The sequence below is a fragment of the Acipenser ruthenus genome, chromosome 33 (assembly GCF_902713425.1).
Source record: "Acipenser ruthenus chromosome 33, fAciRut3.2 maternal haplotype, whole genome shotgun sequence".
In the NCBI taxonomy this organism is placed as follows: domain Eukaryota; kingdom Metazoa; phylum Chordata; class Actinopteri; order Acipenseriformes; family Acipenseridae; genus Acipenser; species Acipenser ruthenus.
Genome location: NC_081221.1, coordinates 559,330 through 582,398, shown reverse-complemented (window position 1 = coordinate 582,398; position 23,069 = coordinate 559,330). Strand labels below are relative to the sequence as shown.

The 23,069-nt window shown below is 36.5% G+C and overlaps 2 protein-coding genes across 3 annotated transcripts in view; one reads left to right on the top strand and one right to left on the bottom strand.

Annotated features, from left to right (window-relative positions):
- Nucleotides 1-79: 79 nt before the first annotated feature.
- On the bottom strand, nucleotides 80-1,943 carry LOC117433345 (gastric inhibitory polypeptide-like). The gene is made up of 4 exons (XM_059006682.1): nucleotides 1,844-1,943; nucleotides 1,385-1,534; nucleotides 1,047-1,148; nucleotides 80-229 (listed from the first exon to the last, which is right to left on the bottom strand). The coding sequence occupies exons 1-4, from the start codon at nucleotides 1,924-1,926 to the stop codon at nucleotides 220-222; spliced, it is 345 nt and encodes a 114-aa protein (XP_058862665.1). The 5' UTR covers nucleotides 1,927-1,943; the 3' UTR covers nucleotides 80-219.
- Nucleotides 1,944-13,532: 11,589 nt separating this feature from the next.
- LOC117433348 (insulin-like growth factor 2 mRNA-binding protein 1) overlaps nucleotides 13,533-23,069 on the top strand; it is a 53,481-nt gene continuing 43,944 nt past the window's right edge. For both annotated transcript variants that reach the window (XM_034055518.3, XM_034055517.3), the window contains exons 1-2: nucleotides 13,533-14,150; nucleotides 15,529-15,589. In XM_034055518.3, the coding sequence (XP_033911409.1) occupies nucleotides 13,976-14,150; nucleotides 15,529-15,589 (236 nt within the window). In that variant the 5' untranslated portion in view covers nucleotides 13,533-13,975. The remainder of the gene's footprint in view (nucleotides 14,151-15,528; nucleotides 15,590-23,069) is intronic.

The following is a 23,069-nucleotide window of genomic DNA, read 5'->3' as shown; positions in this document are numbered from 1 at the left end:
GCACATAAAATACGGTTTGATATGATTTCATCATTTCATTTTTATTGTTTATTTTTTATATATATATATACAGTTTCCGCAGTGCATTTACAATAGAACCAAAGTCTCTAAAATCTAAAATCCTAAATCTAAAAATCAAGAAATGTCGGTCAATCGGTGTGTCAGGTAAACTGCTCTGCTGTCTTCTGATAGGTGGATCCAGCTGGCTGAAGGATGACATCATTGAGTCCTGTAGTAGTAAATAAATAAATAAATAAATAAATAAATAATAACTAAACTAAAATCATTTTCATTGCATGTTCTGCTTAGTGTCAAGCACGCCCTGCTACAGTCTGCCTCTCATAGATGTAACACGAAAAATCAAATACTTCGAACAAAAGTGGTGTTTATTCTATCCACTAGGGGGCAGAGTGGTGCGGGTGGTTGCACATTAAAGTCATACGTGATTCTGAGAGCTCCACTGAGTTCTAACTTCTGAATTTAAAAAAACACGATGTCATGATTGTGTTGCAGAAAATGAAACAACGTGAATATCAACCAGATTTAAGTATGGCGTTCAGGCTTATGGCTATTACATATGCATAATATTCGATTGTGCAGATGTCCATGTGTGTATTTACAACAGAATCGCTGTATTTAAAATCTGATATCTAAAAACCAAGAGCTTTCATAGCGACTGAAAACTGTATTCTGTCAATGATGGGTCTGATTGATAGAAAAAAAAAGACTCCCGTTGCATAGCACTTTGATCCATCCCTGGTTTTATATGTGAGTGTAACAGGACACACCTGAGCTGATTACACAGTGAATCTAAACAAGAATGAATTTGAAATATTTTAGAAAAATTCTATTTTTGTCAATCAAATAAAGGACGTGATAAACCAGGTATTGCAGTAGAACGTGAATACACAAGCATTGAGAAAACTTCATTATGAAAAAGCAAGCAGCAAAAACAGCCTTCAAATGTACCTGTTAACGTGCAGAGGGGGGCAGGGATGCAATAAAAGGGGGTAACATGCCCCCCCCCCCCCAATCGCCCTCCTCACCTTTCTTTGCTGGCTTTGCTGAGAATCCACTCCACAATCTCCTGCTTGACGAGGCCGTTGAGCAGATCTTGTGACTCAGTCCCTTCGGGGGCTGCAGAGTGCCTGGGAAAGCGAGGAGTGTGCACAGACAGTGTCGGTATAGGGTGACTTCGTGTACACGATGACAGTTCAAGGTTTTCAACTGCCATCGCAATGCACTCGGGCGCGTTTTACCTGAGTCGGGTACCTGTCACAGCAGGACTACACTTACCAGAGTGCATTGCGGCGTGACCTGTAAAACCCTGACCTGTCGTCTCGTATCCCTCCAGCCCCACCCCCACCCCCACCCTTCCACTCACTCGCTCTTCTTCTCTCGGTGAGTCAGTAGGAAGTTGACGAACTTTTTCTGCACCATGGAGTCCATGATCTTGCTCATGTCGCTGGCGATGGTCGACTCTGCGTAGCGTCTGTCCAAGAGCCGGTCTCCGTCCCCCGACACGGCGCTCAGCCTAGGGGAGACGGCGACAGAGAGACGCACGGGGTGGAGAGGTGGAGCACCAGCATTAGTGAAACTGCTGCCTGGTGTTTTTAAGTCGCACTAACCATGCAATGAGCTCTCTTTAGCGCTTGCAGTATCTTCACTGCCTCCCTTTAAAGGAGCGCTAACATACCATTTTATTGGCATTGGGAATATTGCCATTGCCAGCTATAGTGTTCTTCATTCACAAACAGCTTCATGAGTAAAATGAATACATCAATACAACCCTGACCGCTATTCCCATGAATAGAATCGTAATGTAACTGCAGTCTGTTCCTACCTGCGTTCGCCTTGCTCCTTATCCGACAGGACGAGGGCCACGAGACAAAACAGAAGAACAGAGGTTTTGTTGAACCCGGGCATCTTGCTCTGCTGGTCTGTAGAGGGAACGATCGACTGCGCGTCAACGTCACATCCACAACATCCAAAGAGCTGAAGCGTGGTTTGCAGCTTACTGCGCGTTTACTATGCTCTTACCACACCTAGCTGTCCCCGTCCCCCGTCCCCCGTCCCCCGTCCCCCGATACTCCCCTTTGCTTTAGCATTATGCCTCCACTGGAGAGACCAAAGCAGTCATAATGGAAGGATGGGTCGTTATCTTCACTGCGCTTTGCTGTGCTGTGCTGTGCTTTAGTTAGATTTGGGAGGCTGTGTGGTCCAGTGGTTAAAGAAAAGGGCTTGTAACCAGGAGGTCCCCGGTTCAAATCCCACCTCAGCCACTGACTCATTGTGTGACCCTGAGCAAGTCACTTAACCTCCTTGTGCTCCGTCTTTCGGATGAGACGTAGTTGTAAGTGACTCTGCAGCTGATGCATAGTTCACACACTCTAGTCTCTGTAAGTCGCCTTGGATAAAGGCGTCTGCTAAATAAACAAATAATAATAATAATAATAATAATAATTACCACAGTAAACTATTTCAGAAGGAGCTGGTTTCCTATCTTCCCTGTGCTTTACTCCTCTAAGCCATGCTTTTGCAGTGGATTGTGTTCTAAGTTCGATAAGGGAGTTCTGAAGCCTACCTTGTCGCTGCGGTTCAGACTCTGCTCGATGGCGTGGTTGGGTTGGGTTGGGTTGGGGTGTCTGGTTTGCTTGTGCACGCCGGGACCCTTGCTTTATACAGCGCTGGGAACGGGTGTGACGTAGCCCTCGGTGATCCAAGGACCGACACGCGTTATTTCAGCAGCATTAGGCACTTTATCTTGGGAAAAAAAGCGCAGCTGGAAAAAATATATTCTTTACCATTCTGTTTAGTTTTCCACCAATTAGGCTTAAAAAAAACATTAATTGCAGATCGGTATCTCCTAATGAAAGAAAAACATACCTGGTGCTGAGAGTTTAAACAGCAGCATTGAAAATATGTATAGCCTAAAGACATATTGAATGCATTGATATATATGTACAGTTGTGGTTTTTTTCCACGTGCTTATACTGCGCATGTGCTCTGTATTCTCGACAGTGCTTTACCATACTTGTATGTGAATCACTGTGCGTTACTGCATTTGACTACGCTTGTAACGTTGTATGTCGCTGTAATGTGTTGTAAGGGATAGAGATAGATAGATAGATAGATAGATAGATAGATAGATAGATAGATAGATAGATAGATAGATAGAATGATTAATTGACTAAAAACGCACCTTTATAAATTGGCTTTCTGATCTCAGTGGGTTTTAATGTAACTTTTAATTTGCTGCTTTTGTGTTATTATGTGTATGCTGTTATTTCAGTATGTTATGTAAATTATTATTATTATTATTATTATTATTATTATTATTATTATTATTATTATTATTATTATTATTATTATTTGTTTATTTAGCAGACGCCTTTATCCAAGGCGACAGAGACTAGGGTGTGTGAACTATGCATCAGCTGCAGATTCACTTACAATTACGTCTCACCCGAAAGACGGAGCACAAGGAGGTTAAGTGACTTGCTCAGGGTCACTCAATGAGTCAGTGGCTGAGGTGGGATTTGAACCGGGGACCTCCTGGTTACAAACCCTTTTCTTTATCCACTGGACCACTGGACTAAATGGTCTGACTGTGGCAGTTGTATGTGTGACATGGTATTCAAATGTATTGTGGTGTGTTCTTTCAATTGTTAAGATATCTCATTATTTTTACACACAATTACCCATTTATACTGTATGGGAGAAAGGTCCTAGTATCTTACTAAAGTTCAGTTGACACATTAAATATTAATTATGCGTTATAATGTAATGTGATCAATAATGTATACCCTACACGCGTGCAGTTTAGGGTTTCCGGCCATTTGCAGTCCATTTATAAAACTGTTGGATTAGATAACACGCTATAATTGATCTATTATCGCCTAAGTAGTTTAATTACCTCACGGGGTCTACACGGTTACAGTAAAAAAAACACACAAAACGCCTATATCTAACCTTACCGCATCATCTACACGGTTGATTTACAATCTATTAGTTTGAGGATTGTTACAGTACAGTGATCGTTATATTATTTTATGACTTTAATAATCATCGCGGTTCACGCCGATGATTTATTTTTATATTTTGTTTTCCAGGAAGTTATTACTGGAGCGACATAAACATCTCCTGTTGTTTTCTTCGCTTTTTTGTTTCCCCGGCACATGAAAACTAAGAATAGTATTTTGAGAGCGATATTAATTTAGGAATCTTTATACTGTACTTATATATAGCTAACATTTTGTTATTAAAAATATATATATATTAAAGGGCGTTTTTTTTTATATAATAAAAATAGCAAATCGGTTTAGATACGGATTACAAAAGTGTATATATTTTTATTTTTAACTATTCTAGTTGTGGGGGGAGTATGTGTTTGCAATACACTTTGAATGGCCTAACATAAATAGATATATTATTATTATTATTATTTATTTCTTAGCAGACGCCCTTATCCAGGGCGATTTACAACAAGTTTATTATAAAAAATGCTGAAAAATAGAAATGTCCAGCAAATATGTACATCAGAGAGAGAGAGAGAGAGAGAGAGAGAGAGAGAGAGAGAGAGAGAGAGAGAGAGAGAGAGAGAGAGAGGAAAGTAGGTAGACTTATCAATCAATTGGGCTCCCTCTCCGTCAATCAATTCAATACATTTAATGATGAACATTTTGACCAGAAGTCTCTCAGTGTCTTCAGTATATATTCAATGAAAAATGTTCAGCCTGGAAGTCTCTCTCAGTGTCTTCAACATCAGTTCACTGACAGATGTTCCGACTAGGTCTTTCTCAAAGCGTGGTAAACTGTTACAAGACTCCCGCTGCATCGCAGTTGGATTTACTCCTGGTTCCACTTGTTTTAACAACACGTACCTGAGCTTGTTTCCTAAACACGCTGTGCTGCTATGCAACAGGAGTCTCGTTTATTTTATTATTTTTATTATTTATTTCTTAGCAGACGCCCTTATCCAGGGCGACTTACAATCGTAGGCAAAAACATTTCAAGCGTTACAATACAAGTAATACAATAAGAGCAAGAAATACAATAACTTTTGTTCAAGTAAAGTACAAGTTTGACAAACCACAATTCAATAATACAGCAGGTAAGTGATAGTTACATCAGGATATGATTAAATAGTGATAGTTACATCAGGATGTGATTAAATACAAAGTACTACAGGTTAAAAACTTGGCAGATTACAGTATTCTGAAGTACAGGATTAAATGCAGTAAAATAGGGGCTGATAAGAGCAAAATAAAGCACATTTACATGAAGGGTGATAGTGTCCCAGGATACAAACAGAGGAGTTCTACAGGTGCTCTTTGAAGAGGTGAGTCTTAAGGAGGCGCCGGAATGTGGTCAGATATAGATGCATTGTGTGAAGTTCTAGATATACACGAATAATATACATATATTTTCATGGGTGGTGACGCACTGACCTTTTGTATTATCAACAAAAAATATATATATATATTTATTTAATTGCTCGTCTGTGGGCTACAGCAACAGTTTTAATCTGTGCAACGTTTTGTGCAGAGTCTGCAACACTCGCGCGCGCTGCAGGCGCGAGACAGGTGCCGAGGTGAGATTCAAACCCGGCTCGAGCAGGTTACCCATTAACGGTTTTTTTTTTTTCTTTCTTTTGAGGTGAAAATGCACTGATGAATGTGCGTTGAGTGATGTACCATGTTTAAAATGTCTTTGTCGGAGATTTTATTTATTTATTTATTTTTTAATCGCTTCAGAAAAAAAAAGGAGTTGTCGACTTCTTATCCAAAATACGATCTCTATCAAATATCGACCAAAGCAAACCAGCGGCGGAAAAAAGAAAAAAAAAAAGCTAACAGGTAGGGTCTCTTTATTTCCTTATTTTATTATTATAATATTTCTCATTTAAAGTTACTTAATAGCTAACTACTGTACTGTAAGATATTGGAATTGTAATAGGTCAGCTGGACTATGAGCGGGAAAAGGTTACAGGTCAGCTTTAGGCTAATCAAGTGAAACGTTCACTGAGATTAATATTTTTTTTTTGTTTTGTTTTGTTTTTACAGTAACACCATAAGCATGTAAATGTCATGTGTAGGCTACCCATACTTTATTTTATAACAGTCCCACGCTTTTCCATCTATGTAATGTGTTTGTATAAAGTCATTATTTGTTAATAACTGTTGTAAAAACCTTCATGTATTTATTTTTCGTAAACAGACCAAATACGAAGAAAACTGTAGCCAACACAGTGTCCTGGCTAAACCACTAATAAGCAAATATAATATATTTCGGTCCAGTTTCAATTGCAATAGTAAGGCAGACTATATATACTCTGAAGAGGTCGTTTCCCTGTAGTAATTAACTTTTTTTTTCGTATTATCTGAATCAACTGCATATATTGCAAGCGTGGCAGTACATTTAGTCGCGCTGGTTTATTTAAATTTTATTTGTTTTTGTCACCAAAGAAAGTAAGACAAAAACCGGAAAGATGCTATAATGTTCATCTGATTTGAAAATTGGGGGAAATTTGCGAACTACATATTTACCTGTGTTTTAATGTTTAATTATTTGCTTAATTACAGTTTTTTTTTTTTTTTTTACTGGATGTGATGCGAATATATATCCAGCTATACATGCTGAAGAAAGTGCAAAAGACGTTTTAATAGATAACATTTCAATAACGATATTAAACCGACAATAAACGAACTGCAAATCCATTCTTATAGTCCCCTCTGCCCTTTGCACTCGTATTATATGAGTATATGAAACACTGATAACCTTGTTAAACTATAAATGTGTACGTGTTTTTAAACGAAAACATGATTAAGATTAAGAATTGGGCAGTTTGGTTATAGATAGGAGTTCGACAGCTTGTTTGGGGTTTTTTTTTTTATTACTGATTAGTATCAGGGCTGAAGAAAGAGAAGCGCCTATATTGTATTCATCTTACGTTTAGAGAAAGGGGAATGGGGGGGACTATGAAGTGTAATATATTGAAGGTTTTGAGGGGGTTTAATTCGGGTCTATAGAAAATCCGGGTCGGGCCATGTTTCACACAGTTACACATCCCTTCAAATGAAAAGTCCATGAAGCGGTATGTTGATTTACTGAAATTGGAAGACAGGTGACAGAATTAAATATTTCTCGTAAAAGTAAAATAAACACACACACACACACACAGAGCTGTGGGGGATTTTAATCGTAAAAATGTACGATCTTATTTTTCCTCGGTGTTGTTTCACAAATAACAAAGAGCCACCCACAACTAAAAAATAAAAGTTGAACTAAAACCATGTTTTATTTGTTAAATTCAGATGTTCTAAAAACAAAAATACAGCCTTTGTTTTGTATTATTCCGTGTTGAACTGTGACTTGAGCTCTGACATCTCCATTTAACCCTCACACTTCTCGCTAATGTAACGGATAATTAATTAACTGCAGAATTAATAAGGTACGTGCAGTAAAACGTCACGTGTTCGCATTACCACGATTGTCCACACGGTGGCGGCAACTGAAAGAATTTGGTAGTCTGTTGTCATTGGCACCGTGCAAAGACCTGCGCTTTCAGAACACTAATCAAATATAGAAACTTGCATCTGGTAACAACTGTATTTCCTTATGTTATATGTTAGTTATTTGTGAACAGTTTTTAGGTATTGCCAATGAGGTTAGTGCATCTGTAACATTCTGTTCGGGTGCAAAGTAAGTCGTGTTGATAATAGGGGATTGTCCCACCACATTAAGTAAACAGTTATGTTTGTTATTGCAACGATTACTACTTGCACCTAAGTTGTTTTGCTTTTGTATATTTCTCTAAAAGCATTAAAGTAATCTATGATTTTGCTTTTTAAAATAAAATTGTTCCAACGCTTTGAAATCTGACTCTCTGTGTGTGTTTGTATGTGAATGCGCGCGTAGGAGTCTGTATCGGCGCTTTCTGATTCAAGGCGACCGGATTTTTTCAAAGGCAACGCATGCTACCTAATGACGCCATAAGCGGTGGCACTATATGCATTTATAGCCTTTAACTGTACACAAAAATACACCTATTGTGGAATTAGTGGCTGCGTTAACCAGAAGCCCTGGAAAAAAAAACAGACCACGACGTCTTTCAAAAGAAAATGTGCTTTGTAAATTGTACAATAAATATTGACGCATGTCCTCGCCATTGCTGGGAGATTATTCACTGTAAATCTCGTAGAGAGAGGCAGTCACAATAATATTGTTTTGGATTTAGTTATAAATTTACCAATTCATTTGGTTACAATTGTCTAAACTGGTTCATAAATGTAAATTCCCTTTTATTGTAGCCTACATTTTACCACTGTGCAACAAAGCAATGTATATGTAATGACAATACTCTTTTTAAATATGATGTGACCAGTGGATTGTCTTTAATGAATTGAGTTCTTATGTGTTCTTATGTACTATATTGGTATCCCTGTTATTTGTTTTCTCAAGAAACATGATGCACTCTCCAGTTTAATCAGTACAATCCTTATTCAATTGAAGGTGACATCACAATGCAGATTATTCATGTATTCCAGTTTGAAGGTGACATCACAATGTAGATTATTCACTTATTCCAGTTTGAAAGTGACATCACAATGCAGATTATTCACTTATTCCAGTTTGAAGGTGACATCACAATGCAGATTATTCACTTATTCCAATTTGAAGGTGACATCACAATGCAGATTATTCACTTATTCCAGTTTGAATGTGACATCATAAAGTTTGAAGGTGACATCACAATGCAGATTATGCACTTATTCCAGTTTGAAGGTGACATCACAATGCAGATTTTTTTTTTCCACAAATGTTTGCTAGCTGTCCTGTGATACTTTCAAGGAAAAAAAATCTATATTTTTAGAGTTTGTTCTTCCAGGAAAAATACAATGCAATGTTTTGTCCCAGAGATCCAGTTACAGGGGTGGAAATAAGGCTCCCATTGCATAGCAGTTGATCCATTCCTGTTTTTACCTCTACACGGGGCTAATCAGGCTCATTTTCCTGGAATGGGTGAAATTGCTATGCAATAGGGGTCTTATTTTCATACCTGTAGTTACATAAAATCAACCTCACAACTTTAGAATTAATTAGATGTTTAGAATTAAAACATGCATATTATGAAACAGCATCTAGTGAAGGAAATCTCTTACATTGATTAACCATAGGAGTGTAATTTCATCTTCACACCACGTCCCTATAATGTTATAGCAGGAACGAAACTGCAGTCATTCTTTGAACTGCACTCTGCCATAAAGCCTATATCAGTTTACTGCACTCTGCCATAAAGCCTATATCCGTTTACTGCACTCTGCCATAAAACCTATATCTGTTTACTGCACACAATTTTGTAGTATTACCCTTTTGCTTTTTGTTTTTGTTTTGTTTCAACTTTGGGTTTTCTCTTTAAAACAACAATGATACAACCAAAATGATATACAATAAAACATTTTACAGTTTATCAACTCTGACTTAATTTGCCTTTAAAAAAAAAAAAAAGTAAAACATATTTAGAAATAAATAGAGTTTTTTAGAAACAGAAAATAAAAGTCATAATTAAAACAACTGAACAGGATCATTGAAACACTGGAGCTGTTTCTTATAGTTTTGTGACCTTTTTAATATAAAAAAATAGCAAATTGCACATTGAAGGGTGCATCTAAAACATGTCATCATTTAAACCTTTTATAAAGCTTCCTGAGGATTTCTTTTCTTCATATTTTCACAGACAGAAATAAACTATAACACTGCTGTTAACTATCTGCTGTTTGATTTTTAAGATCTTGAGGACTTCAACCATTAATAGAACAACGGCTGTGTTTACACCCCCAACTGCTTAAAATGTTATGTAATACATTTTGCTATAAATATATGAATATTTCAGATGGACTAGATATGACGTGCTTTTACAATGCAAGTGATTCCTTATTTTAGTGTGACTATCATAACTTTGCAGCACATTCGTGAAAGGTATTTATTAAGAAGAAGAAGAAGAAGAAGAAGAAGAAGAAGAAGAAGAAGAAGAAGAAGAAGAAGAATGAACTGCAACTTATACATTTTCTTCAATACATCAAGAACAGACTTTTACAATTTTTTTTTTTTTTTTTTTTTAACACCAGAGTTCAAATTCAATGAAGTAAAAGTTCAGAACATGAAACTAAAATCTCACACAAACAGTTTCCATTCAGTACAGTCTTTCAGCAAAAGGCGTTGACTTTGGGAGTGAAAGGTCACTTAATGCTCCACATCTCATCTAAGATCACTTAAGGAACTGAAAACCTATTCGGCTATTCAGCCTTATTTTCTGCATATGCAATAAACTTCCTTAAACTACTTGGCAAAAAGAAGTGAATTACATAATATACAGTTTCAAACTGACCCACAGAAACACACTTACACACACAAACACACACATATATATATATATGTTTTTGAAAGAGACAAACAGCAGGTTAATATAAAGTTAAGCCCTAAAGTGTAAACTTTTTTTTCTTTTTTTTTTAAACAGCGATGTGTTTCATTTACATTTCTAATCTTTATCAGCATATGAACTCATCTGGGTTTGTTTGTGTTAAAAAAAAAAAAACAGGCAAAAAAAAAAAAACATTAAAAGTACACTTCCCTGAAATCTCTGTTACTCCAAAATTGTCAGAACCTGTGTTCCCTTAAATTCTCAGAACTGTGAGACTATATTGCTAAACCCTTTTGAATAAATCTGATAAATCCAGGGGTGGAAATTAATGCTTGTGGAAAAAAACTGATAGCATGTGAGGGGAGAGCACTAAACTTCAGGACAATATGTTCAAACAGTTGGTCTTAGTCCTGAAGTAAAGGTGTGGTGTTTGCATGAAATGCATGTTGTATACATTATGTCAGCCCATGTGGAAGTATCAGATCTTTGATCTATAAATGTATACAATGTTATCAGTATTATAAAACACCATTAGAAAAAATAAAATGATGTATATCTATAACTATTTTTTTATCAAAGTATTATATATATATATTTTAACTATTCTTGAAAATGTAATTTATTATAACCCCAACCTGTTGCAAGTTGGAGCAGTAACAGCCAAGCGTATTGTTGTATATGTGATTGTGAAACAATGCTGGTTGAGTACAGTGTTATATTTCCAAGCACTTTATATATAGCAATGCAATAGGAAGTTTCAGTTTAGTTTCAGAACTGCATGTGCTATTGGCTGCCATAGCAACAAGGTACATTTCAGTTGGTTTAACATGTATGTGTCTATCAGCGTTTACAGATGTTCAGTCATGTATATAAACTGTTGTCATTAGTGCTATAGGTTCATATATATATATATATATATATATATATATATATATATATATATATATATATATATATATATATATAGACACACGTTTTAAACGCCTACTGGTATGGGCCTATAAAAGTCTGGCTTTAAATTCGATAGCAAATCCTACTCTGCTGCTATGTTTACGTGCTCCGTTTTGGAAACCCGTCGTTACCACAAGCGAGACCAGCTGCAGCGAAGTCACCCCCGAACCTTTGAATAATTATAACCTATATTTGGTGACCGTACAGCAACACCGTGTGTATGTTACACATGCACCGGGCGATAGTTTCTTTTTTTTTTTTTTTTTCTTTTTTGACTGGCCTACTCCTCACTGTGCAAACGTGCACTTACACAAGCAAAGTTACGCAGCAGTTTGGTTAGTTTTAGTGCATGCGCTAACAGAGGGATCTGTATGCCCTCGAGTCACAACCGGTGTTAATTTTGAGCAGGGTCGTCGCTGTGGGAAAGGGAGAGAGAGGCCATTGAAAGTAGAGTTGGTAGGTACTAGGCCCAAGCGTGTCAGCGTGCAGCGTGACGGAGGACTGGGGGTGGGGAAGGCGGTGGAGACACATCCGGAGTGTGCTAAAGCATTGTGGGCCACCGTACTTGAGGGAAATGTTTAACAATCGCATAGTGCTATACAGACAATATTTAATGTATCACTATCATAGGGTTACCATGTGGCTCCAGATTAACCGGACGCTATGAGACAGAACGGGATTTCAAACTTGCCCCTAAATTGAAATAAATGAAGGTGTAAATGAACCATCCTTAGCTACAATTAATAATGGTGCTTAAATACCCGCATGCGCGTCAAATAATTGTATTATACCAAGAATGAATTGCAGCCAGTCGCTATTTTTTACTGTTTGTTAAAATTCAATCGCCCATATTATTTTGCAAATACAATTTCATCATCATCTCGTTGCTCTATCGATAAATTAGCTATTCGTTCATTAAGATCTGATCAGAAGCAGCTGATCAGTGTGAATTGTTTGCTGCGCCCAAGCAATTCCACCACAGTAGGATTAATCTCAGCAAAGGTGGAGCTCATTTATACGTGAATTACTTTCAATTTAGGGGGAATTTTGAAATTCCGGTCTGTCTCAAAGCGTCCGGTTAATCTGGAGCCATATGGTAACCCTAACTATCAGTTCATTCATTTCTGCAGCCACCCATTAACCTACAGATATTATCAAAAGCTTGGCACCATCCTATAGAATTAACTAATTTTGCTTCATGAAGTCGAATGAAACCTGCTCAATAATGTTACCTTAACATATTTAATTACATACCACTCTGTAGTTTTCCATGTGACATTTCGAAATCTAACATGACATACTGTACTACTGTTGTGGATTCCAGTAGCCTTTTTGCGATATCTTTTTGTATTTTATTTATTATTACATGATGTTAAATAAAAGATCAAAATTGTGTTCATATAGTTTTTTTTTTCTTCTTCTTTTGAATGATGACGCAAAACTTTTGGCCATAGCTGTACATGACACTCCTACGGCTGTCTCCCGTTGTCTGTCGCTTCATAGGTCTATTGTATTGTAGGACTGTGTTTCATGCAATGTTCGTGCGATTACATCAGGCATCCTATCCTCGAGTATTGACATTAGTTGTTTTTTAAGATCACACCGATTGACTATTAGCCTCATAGATAACTCAATTTGATTAAGCAAAACAAAAAAACACCCACGTCCCAAGACTACCATACATGGCGCCAGTCCCACGGAATTCTCCCATTGACAAAAACACACATCTTCCCCTTCACCCCCGCCCCCACCCCCACCCATCCCCAGAATCCCATTCAAAATCACAAGACCCGGGGGGAGGGGATGGAGGAAGGTCAAAATTGCAGATCATTCAGGCTTTTGCAATTGTTCCAAAAAGAATCGATCAGACCCCCCACATACCCCAAACCCACCCCCACACTCACACCATTGATTTCAACTGAAACCAACAGATGGCTACGTGTCTTTTTTGTATATGTGTGAATTAAAACAACCAATGAAACACACACACACACACACACACACACACACACACACACGTTAAACTGCAGTGAAATACGAATATAGGATCCCCCCATCCACTTTGTGTTCTACTCGTGAAATGGGTTGTTCCACCCGTTACTCCCCGACCACGTGGTTTCCTCTTTGCAAACAAAAAAATTGAGTCAATTTTTCAGGTTGGTTGTATTTAGAGGCGGTGCCATCGACCGGGAGAAGGCTGTGTGACAGCGCTGGGTACGACTCTCCGAGGTCTAGGGTAGCGAGAAAGGAGCATTTTTTTTACTACCACCACCGTCACCAATTTAATCCAAACACCAAACTCTTGTTGTAATAATTTTCATCAAGGGTGTTTTGCATTGGCCGATTTTTTGTTTTCTCTTCCTCTCCGTCTCACAAGCGCTTAGCTATCCGCTCTTCAGTTCGTGTTGCTGATCCAACATTCTGAGCTTAACTTTTTTTTCTTTTTTCTTTTTTTCTTTCATCTTTTTTTTTACAATTATCAGCATTTCTTATTTTATTATTGCGAACGGCTATTTTATTTTTTATTATTTTGTTTTGTTTTGATTTTTATTTTTTATATTTTTGGGGTTTGGGACCCGTATCGTATTATAGCCATCCAACATGAACAAGCTGTACATTGGCAATCTGAGCGAAAACGTGACACCCGAAGACTTGGAAAAAGTCTTTCAAGACTCTAAGATTTCGTTCACCGGGCAGTTTTTGGTGAAAACTGGCTACGCGTTTGTCGATTGCCCTGATGACCAGTGGGCAATGAAAGCCATCGAAGCATTTTCTGGTAAGCCACTAAAACAAATGATCTCCCTTTGCATTTTAGTGTGTGTGTGTGTGTGTGTGTGTGTGTGTGTGTGTGTGTGTGTGTTTCAAAGGTTAATGCATCAATATAACGATGCCATACTCCAATTTTTGTATATACCTATGTATTCTCAAATTCTAAACTTTCATCTTCACTAAGCTGTTTACATTTGAATTTCTTTAAAGCAAATAAAAATACAATTGAATTCAAATGGTTGTTTTTAATGCAGGGACGAGGGGGACGAGGGGGGGGGGGGGCGAGTGAAAGTCACCAAATTTCTGCCTTTACGAGACACCAACTTTTGGGGGCGTACCGACAGTTGAGTGTGTCTCTTAAAACACAATTCGTTAAATATTTTAACGTGTGTTCATGGTGGGCTATTATATTATGGCAAAATACGTTAAATAATGGCGTTCCTACAACGTTGGCCCCCGTTCTAAAACACCATTATAACACAGACAGGACACTTCAAAACGTTGCAGTTCTCGCTATACGTCTAAGTTACACGATAATACTGCACCCCTCCCCCTAAGGTATGGCAGGCCATTATAGATTACAAGAATTCAATTATATTTGTGCAAAAATAGCCACTTATTGCGTCAAAACCATGGTTTTGAGGTGCGATCAAGTCAAATGTCACTATCGCGGAAAGCCCATCTGTCATATGGAATTGGGGGTGGGGGTAATTTGAGAATTGTGATTCAAAATTGTGTTACATTTTTTTTTTTTAAATATATTTTGTAAATTTCACGTAGCATGTGATGTGTTCTATAGTATAGCGCGAAGGTCGCCATGCTGTGTTGAACTGTACTGGAGATACCAGCACAGGCAGATTAATTTTCTCTCGTGGTAGTAGTAGTAACCATACTACTTAAATAAAAACAACAACAACAACAACTACAAATATTAAAAGAAAGTTAAAACAGAGAGACGCCCCACACACAGCACAAAGTAAAATAAAAACACTGGCCCATTAATTTTACCGCTTGGTTTTGTTTAATGAGGAAATGTGACCTGAGGTTTAATTCTGAAATAAGTACATTATCGATTTTTTTTCTTTTGCATATTAAGATGTGTTAAGCGTACAGTTTGAAAACTCGCTTTCACACTGGAATGAGTTTGGGGGTTGTGTAAAAGAAGTACATATGCTGGTCTTCAGAATTTGAGGGATCACTTCAATACAATTAATTTGTAATATCAATAATAAAAACAAAAAACAACTTGGTAAATGCAAGAATGTATGAACGAAGTTATCTGGGTGCGGGCAACAATGGGGCTAGGACCGGCAGTAGGGCGAAGTAGAAACTGATAGACCTACAAATTAAATTAAGAAAAAAAAATGAATTAATTGTGTTTTCAGGGAACGTGGAGCTCCACGGCAAGCGCATAGAAGTGGAACACTCAGTCCCCAAAAAACAAAGGTATTCGTCTTTTTGTTTTATTTTACTTACTGAAAGGTTTCATCTGTGTTCCAGTTGAGTGATACACATATATGTACATTTCTGAATTTCACAATCAAATCTGGGCTGCCGGGAGAAATCTGGAGTGCTGGCGACTCAGGTTCATTTAGGCCTTCATACAGAAAGCACCCTTTTATTTATTTAACCTTTTTTTTTCTTCTAAAGGCTTAAAAGGTGTTGCACGTGTTTACCTTTTTATAGTGTAACATAAAAGTGTTTTTTTGGGTTATGTGTTTTTTTTGTTTGTTTTTGGGTTTTTTTTTCAAACATGGGGCTTTCAGATGGTGGCCTTCTTATTGTCATGTTAATGTTAATTCACTATGAACCTCTCTTACTTTGGATCCTCCCCTTTATGTTTTATTCCTCGGGGTAGATGCATAGCTTATCTGTTTTTTGAAAACACCTTTTGATTTTATTTTTATTTTTTTTAAACAATGTAATAAAGTAAGGAGATTTATAAATAGACACTAACGTCTGAGGTCCGTGACAATGTTTCAAATAGTGTGTACATATTTTGCAACAAGTTAGACTAAAAAAAGTTATAGTGTAGTGATGTGTTTTTCTTTTTTTTTTTTTTTTTGGTGGTTTTAGTTTTTTAATTCACATCCCTAATTTGATGTATTTGTGTAGTTATCATTCTAACTGCATAACAAATTATATGTGTTCACCAAAACAATTAAAATACTATGCCAATGAGTGCGTTTGATTGTATTTATTTTTACATTTTGCCACTGTTGGTTCCATTTGGTTAGGTTATAATTTACTATAGAGGTTTTAGTTTGTATATAATTTAAGAGCTGGGTAATGTTTAAAGGGTTGGTCGGTACATTGTGTATTTTAGGAGTAATCTGTACGTTTCCTGTTCGAATGTCTTTGTGTGTAGTCATGTTGCCTTCTCTTAGCGTTCTCAGCAGTGGACCAACATTTCACGTGGTGGTAGATCTAGCGAGAAGAGAAATAGAAATCTCATATAAACCTTGTGGATTGTATTACCAGTTGCACTGTGGAGTGTTTGGGTTATCAAAATTCTATTTAAAATAAAGAAAGAAATGTGCTTTCGCTGTGTTTGTGTCGACATTAGTGATGTGGTGATTAGGAATTGTAACAGCAAACTTCTCTGATCTAAGGAAAAATGAATGGCCCTTTTAAAATTATACATAGGCTATTAGTTTACTGATATCGAATTCAGTTTACATGGATTTTGTGTGTGGGGGGGGGGGGGAGGTGGAGAAACACGTGTGTTATTTTGTAAAAAGTGTAAAACGATTGTGTTTAAAATTCTAGTGGATAATACAAATACAATGATTATGTGAAGAATTCCAAATGGATTCGTCTCATATAAACACGTGCTGCCCTCACACAATATGGCATACTGTAGCACGCTCACGTCACTCTATAACCTACATTTTGTCGTGTGTTTTAGCTTTGCTGTGCTGTTTGTAAGTTATAACTGTTTCTTGGTTGTATATCTAAATATATATATATATATATATATATATATATATATATATATATATATATATATATGTATATATAGATCCATCCACATTAAGTGTGCTGAATTTTTGGGAAAATATATATGTTACGAGTCACATACTGCAGCCATGGAAATTCAAATAGCAAAAGTAGGCTACGTTTGGGTTGTCTACAACTGTTTTAGAGATATGTGTACGTGAATCTTTGCAGATTAAACATAATAATAATAATCGTGCTAGCGTGGAGATTCTCAAGGAATTTGCCTGGAGTGTCATTTGTCGTTGGAAGTTGCATCGACGGTGTTTAAAAAAAATACATTTAAAAGCTGTTGGTCTGGTTTAATTTCAGGGGAAGGCGTGAGATTTCCAACAGCAGGAATAATCAAAAACGTCCAGAAATGACTGAACCTGTGCGTTTTCCTTCTTCCGTTCACGTTACAAAATAAATACATACGTAAATCCTATTGTAATTGTTCTTCTGTCTTTAGGTAAAGGCTGTTTTCTGTTGTTTTTTTTCTTTTTAATTTTAATCTGTAGAGTCAAAGTTAGGAGATTATGTGAAATAGGTCAAAAACATTGTATGTCATGTTGTGCCTCTTGCACAATGCAAGCATGCAAGCAATCTATGGCCTTCTCATATTATTTAAGCATTTCCTGCCAGATCATCACCATACATGCGTTTTACTAACAAACTCAGAAAAAAATACACTGCAGTTTTGCCAGAGTTTAACTGGGTTTCATTATTGGCTATCAGTGGAAAAAAAAATGCAGAGCCCAAACTGTGGACAAATGTATTAATTCCATCAACCTGCCCCCCCACCCAGCGAAGTCCTGTTAGTGACATCATGTGTATCGCTCTGGTGACGATTTGTGATGTCACAAACAGGTTGTGACCTCTGTCCTTGAAGGAGGGCAGGACAGCAAAAAAAAAAGAGCTGCACACAGATTACACTGAAAATCACCAATGCTGAAAATGTACTGTGCACATGACATAGCTGAATTAGATCTATATTAAATTCAATGGGACACACATCTGTTTGTACCTGGGAAAGAGATTTTTACTGTGCCCCCCCCTCCCCCCCTGTATGTAGCTGATTACAGAAGTTCTATCTTATGCTGTTGACTCCCAGCAAATTTTCTGCTTACTTTCATTGCTTTCCACTGTTGCAATTACCTGACTGTAGTTCATGTTGCCGGTTGATACTTGAGGCTCAAATGAAGTGTGTTTGTGGCTTTCATGTACGAAAACAGGTTCTCTTAGATGGGAATTGTATGAATGAGCTTCTTGGAGTTTAGAAAAATTTTGCTATCATGGTTTTAAATCTCTAATGCTAATGTAAATGCACTGCTTTGTTTGGGGTATCAGGTAAAGATGCATTTGTGCCCGTGGCTTGTTAGTCATTGGTGGATACCTTGTTAAATAAAAAATATTATTATTTGCAAGCAATCGACTAACAATGAAATCACAGGAAATTGCATGAATGTAAGTCCTCTAAGTATGTGTATATAAACATAAACTTTTACTGCTCATTAAATATTCACTTGGCTTTTACCATAATTTTTTTTATATAAACACACATATAATATACAGCTATGGCCAACAGTTTTGTATCACCCTCTATATAGACTTAACTAATTTTGCTTCATAAAGTCGAATGAAACCTGCTGAATAATTTTACGTTAACATATTGAATGACATAAGGCTTTGTACTTTCCATGTACTTAAAGAAAAACTGACAAAAATTTTAAAAGGTGACATTTCAAAATTTAACATGAAATACTACTGTACTCCTATTATGGCTTCCGGTAGACTTTTGCAATGCCATTTAGTAGTTTATTTGATTACATTATGTTAAATAAAGATCTAAATGATGTTCATATAGTTTTATTATTTTTTATTGTTTTATTATGTCTCCATCCTAAAATTTGATATGATACAAAACGTTTGGCCATAGCTGTATATAAATACACACAATCAGGTGAGATCTTAGTTTCATATTCTTAATTTTTCTACATCATTTCGAATTGTTTACTGTAGTTTAATAAATCCTATTAAGAAAAAAAATATATATATATATAGTGTACAATTTCACACACATACACACACACACACGTTAAAAACTCGTCATTTTTAAAACTAGAACCAAACAACTAAGTTTTATATTTCAAGTTCATTTAAGGGCTTGTTTATCATTGTATACAATTTAACATGATTTCTTTTTTACTCCTTTCCAAAAAAATAGGAGTTAATAAAAGAAATTGTGGAAATGTTTTAAAAATATGGCCCTACATCTTTTTAATGCACTTCTTTGGCATAAATACCAAACTAAAACCTGTCCCATTATATTTATCTTACAGGCAGTTTCTGTTAAATGTGATTTGATGGGAAGATAATGCAATTTGTGTACAATTTCACTGCTGCACATCGTCACACTTTCTCCTGGTATTTACACACATCTTGGTAATAAACACACGTTTATTTATTAATCCGTGTATTACTGCGTGTGTCAGTAAACTTGCCTGCAGGATGTGGAATTGTAACAGCATTGGGGTGCACTGTGTCTTTAAGAACCCCCACCCCAGTTCAAAGGCTACATCCTTCCTCTGCTTTGGTTTGAACCATCTGTCTTGTTTTAAAGGGGCCGGGCCCCATTTTCAGAAGACCTCACAGAGCTGAAATGCAGGAATGAGTCACCAGCAGTGTATTTATTTAGCATGGAAATTCCTACAACCTTCCTGCAAAAAAAAAAAAAAAAAAAAAAAACCCTCACTTCTCAAGGTGTAAATTGTCTCTGCTCGCATTGGAAGAGTCTGCCAATGTTATCCACAAGCATGTTAGGCTCAGTGAAAACTATTGTCTTCAAACAGAGGGCTGCCTTCTAATCAATCACACCGATGCAGGTGTAGCTATTGAATACTGTTATGTAAATGACCGGGGGTTTCCCTTAAAAAATGAGCACATGGTGTAAGAATTTCATACCCTACCAGTAATCTGTGTATCTGTGTGTGTGTGTCTGTCTTCAGTGTCAATGCTGTGCTCTTGAGTGAGATACACGTTACGCATGAATCAGAAAACGCAATGGCTGAATGCTACTGCAGGGGTGTCAAAATCAGAAGAAAATATTAAAAACAAGAAGCAGTTTCTGTCTGAAAGATGTAGACAAACAGACAGACAGAGACTCTTTGCCTTTGTCCAAATTTGGTTGCCAAATAGAGATCCCACCATTCGACATTGTGATTTATCAGTGTTGCTTTTAACTGTGAACAATTCTGTCAGTCATGGAAATAGAGCATACATGCTCATGGGGTTCTGTGGACTAACAGGACCTGCACATATAGAAAGTGAGCGGGTGAAAAAAAAACAGCAGTTCATGAACATTCATAGAGTTTTCCGTTGATATAAAAAGTTCACTGTATTGGAGAAAGACAGCATGTTAAATTTAAAAGGCTGAATTCTCTTATCCCCCTTCTGTGCTTGTCACTGCAGTGTAATGCTAAACAGTGGTTTTGGGTTTGAATGATTGAGTGAATGGAAGGGTAGATTCCCATTGTGAAAGTGTTTAGAATTGTTCCTAAGTATTCAAACACTGTCAAAGCTACGCATTTTATACAGGAGGATGTGTACAGGTCCTTTACCTTCATACATACATGCTGTGCACTTGCAGTCACATGCACTAATGCTGTAGTGAAAACAATACTCTGGTTGCTCTAATAATGGAGAGTTCTTTTCTGATCAGATACAAATATTCCTATAATAGAGTCAAGTTTAAACAGTTGAACACGTTTAGTTCTGCAGTTTAAACATTTGAGAGATTAAACACTTGGTGGGGGGGGGGGGCAACCTTGATTACGAAAAAGCAGTTTAAATGCTTTATTTATTAGGAAGGCGTGAACAAAAAAGCAAGTTCTGCAAAACAGGAATCTGCAACATGTATTGCTGGGTTTGGAAACTCGATACCAAAAGAGCAGAGAGTGAAGCAGTAAGAGATCAGCTGCTGATTCTCAGCAATGGCCTCAAACCAGGATGCATGTGTGCATGCTTATTAAGCGAATGCAACAGAGCAGCAACGCATGCCTCATTTTTCAGATTCATGGAAGATCATGTATTATTAAAGAGGGCAATAGCAACTTGCAGCCTATATCAGGGAGAGCGTCCCGTTCCAAAGGGTTAACAGAAGATAGCTTATCGCTAAATCTGCTTTCCATCGCAGGTGACAACAAAAGTATGCATTCTGAATTGAAAATAAATCAACCATTTTTTAATATAGTTATTAGTCAATATATATATTGTGTACTGTCAATATAGTCAATATATATGCATTGTGTGCAGGAATACATTACAGTGGCAGTCAAAGTGTGAGAATTCACAGTACCAAAATGCATAGTATAAATTAATTAATAATCTTAATTCTACATACTGGTAAGTATGTATATATAAATCAGTAACCAGTTTCCTAGTGGAATATTGTACAGGTAATTGACAATAATTTATGCATTGAGAGTATTTTATTATTCAAAAGCAAGAGGCAAAAGCCTTCAAATACAATTGACAATGTGCATATGATTATACACAGTCATTTAATACATGGATTGAGAACACTTCATAATTAAAAAATGAAGCAAAGTAAATGAAGCAATGCAAACTATCTAACCTAGATACTGGAATATGTTGGCATTTTTAGGGTTAAAACGTTGTGCTCTTAGAAAAGGTTTTTAAAAGAGGAACACATTTAAATGAAGTTCAATTAAATAAACCAAACTTCAGTTTTAGTACTAAGGCTTGATCACTGCGTTTTTTCTCCAGAAATAAAAATAAATTATTTATAAAACTAGCAAAAAAACAAACAAACAAAAAAAGCAAACTTAAAACAATCATTTAACAGCTAAGTTCATTCTTGCTAATTTTTGTCACATTTGGTATAAGTTGTATTTAACTTATTCATTAAGTTAAATATCCAGTATAAGCTAACCAGCAATATGACAATATAAACTGTACTTGAGAGTAAAAGAAAAATATGACAGGGATGCAATTAACAGAAAACTATTACAGCATCCTTTTTTGATCTTGCTACATTTAATACTCCGTGCCTTATCATTCCAGCACAGGAGAAATACGATATATTGTTTTCTTTCCTTTCTGAAAAAAATAAAAGGAAAACTCATTTTAAAACAGGTACGACGCTGCTTAAAAGTCCATGGTAAAGCTTCAGGTTTGAAATTAATATACTCATAGTTTTTAGGGAGTGACCAAACTGTAAAATATCAAAATCCAGGTGTGCACCTTTATGAAGAAAGAGAGTTTGTGTTTCACTTTCAGAATGATGTCAAGGCGTAACAGTACTTTCAGAATGACATCCCCACACCTGATTGCCACAATAAACCTGAACAAAAAAAAAAAGAAAAGACATTTGGCACACTTGTATAAATTCAGAAAGTTCTATTTGAATCAGAAGTGTTCTTTTAGCTTCCTGTCTGTGTACTGATGAATTCCACAAACAGTACTGTCATCTGTATTGAAATGTGTGGCTACCTATGATACAGCTGGATTATATAATATTGAATCTAACTTTGTTGCTATAGGAGGAATGAAATGATCGTTCTTAGTTGCTTCATGCTGGTTTTATACCATTAACGTGTGGGGATAACTCACCATGGTCTTACACACAGTGTGCAGTTTGCACTATTGTTTTGTAAAAGGACAGTAAAACTGTTAATATACTGGATAGTTACAAAAATAAAAAAAATGTAGAAACAAGCAACGAAACAGCAGATTTATTTGTCTACTTAAACAGGTGATTAAAGTCATGCATCATAAAGACTTCTAACAAGCGTAGTTTTTATTAATTAAAAAAAAATACTGTGGAAATTAGGTATTTGCAAATAGGGTGAATTAACTTGAGTAGATCACACTTAATTCATGCATTATTGCTGTTCTTCATTTAAAGGTGCTTGGTATTACTAAAATG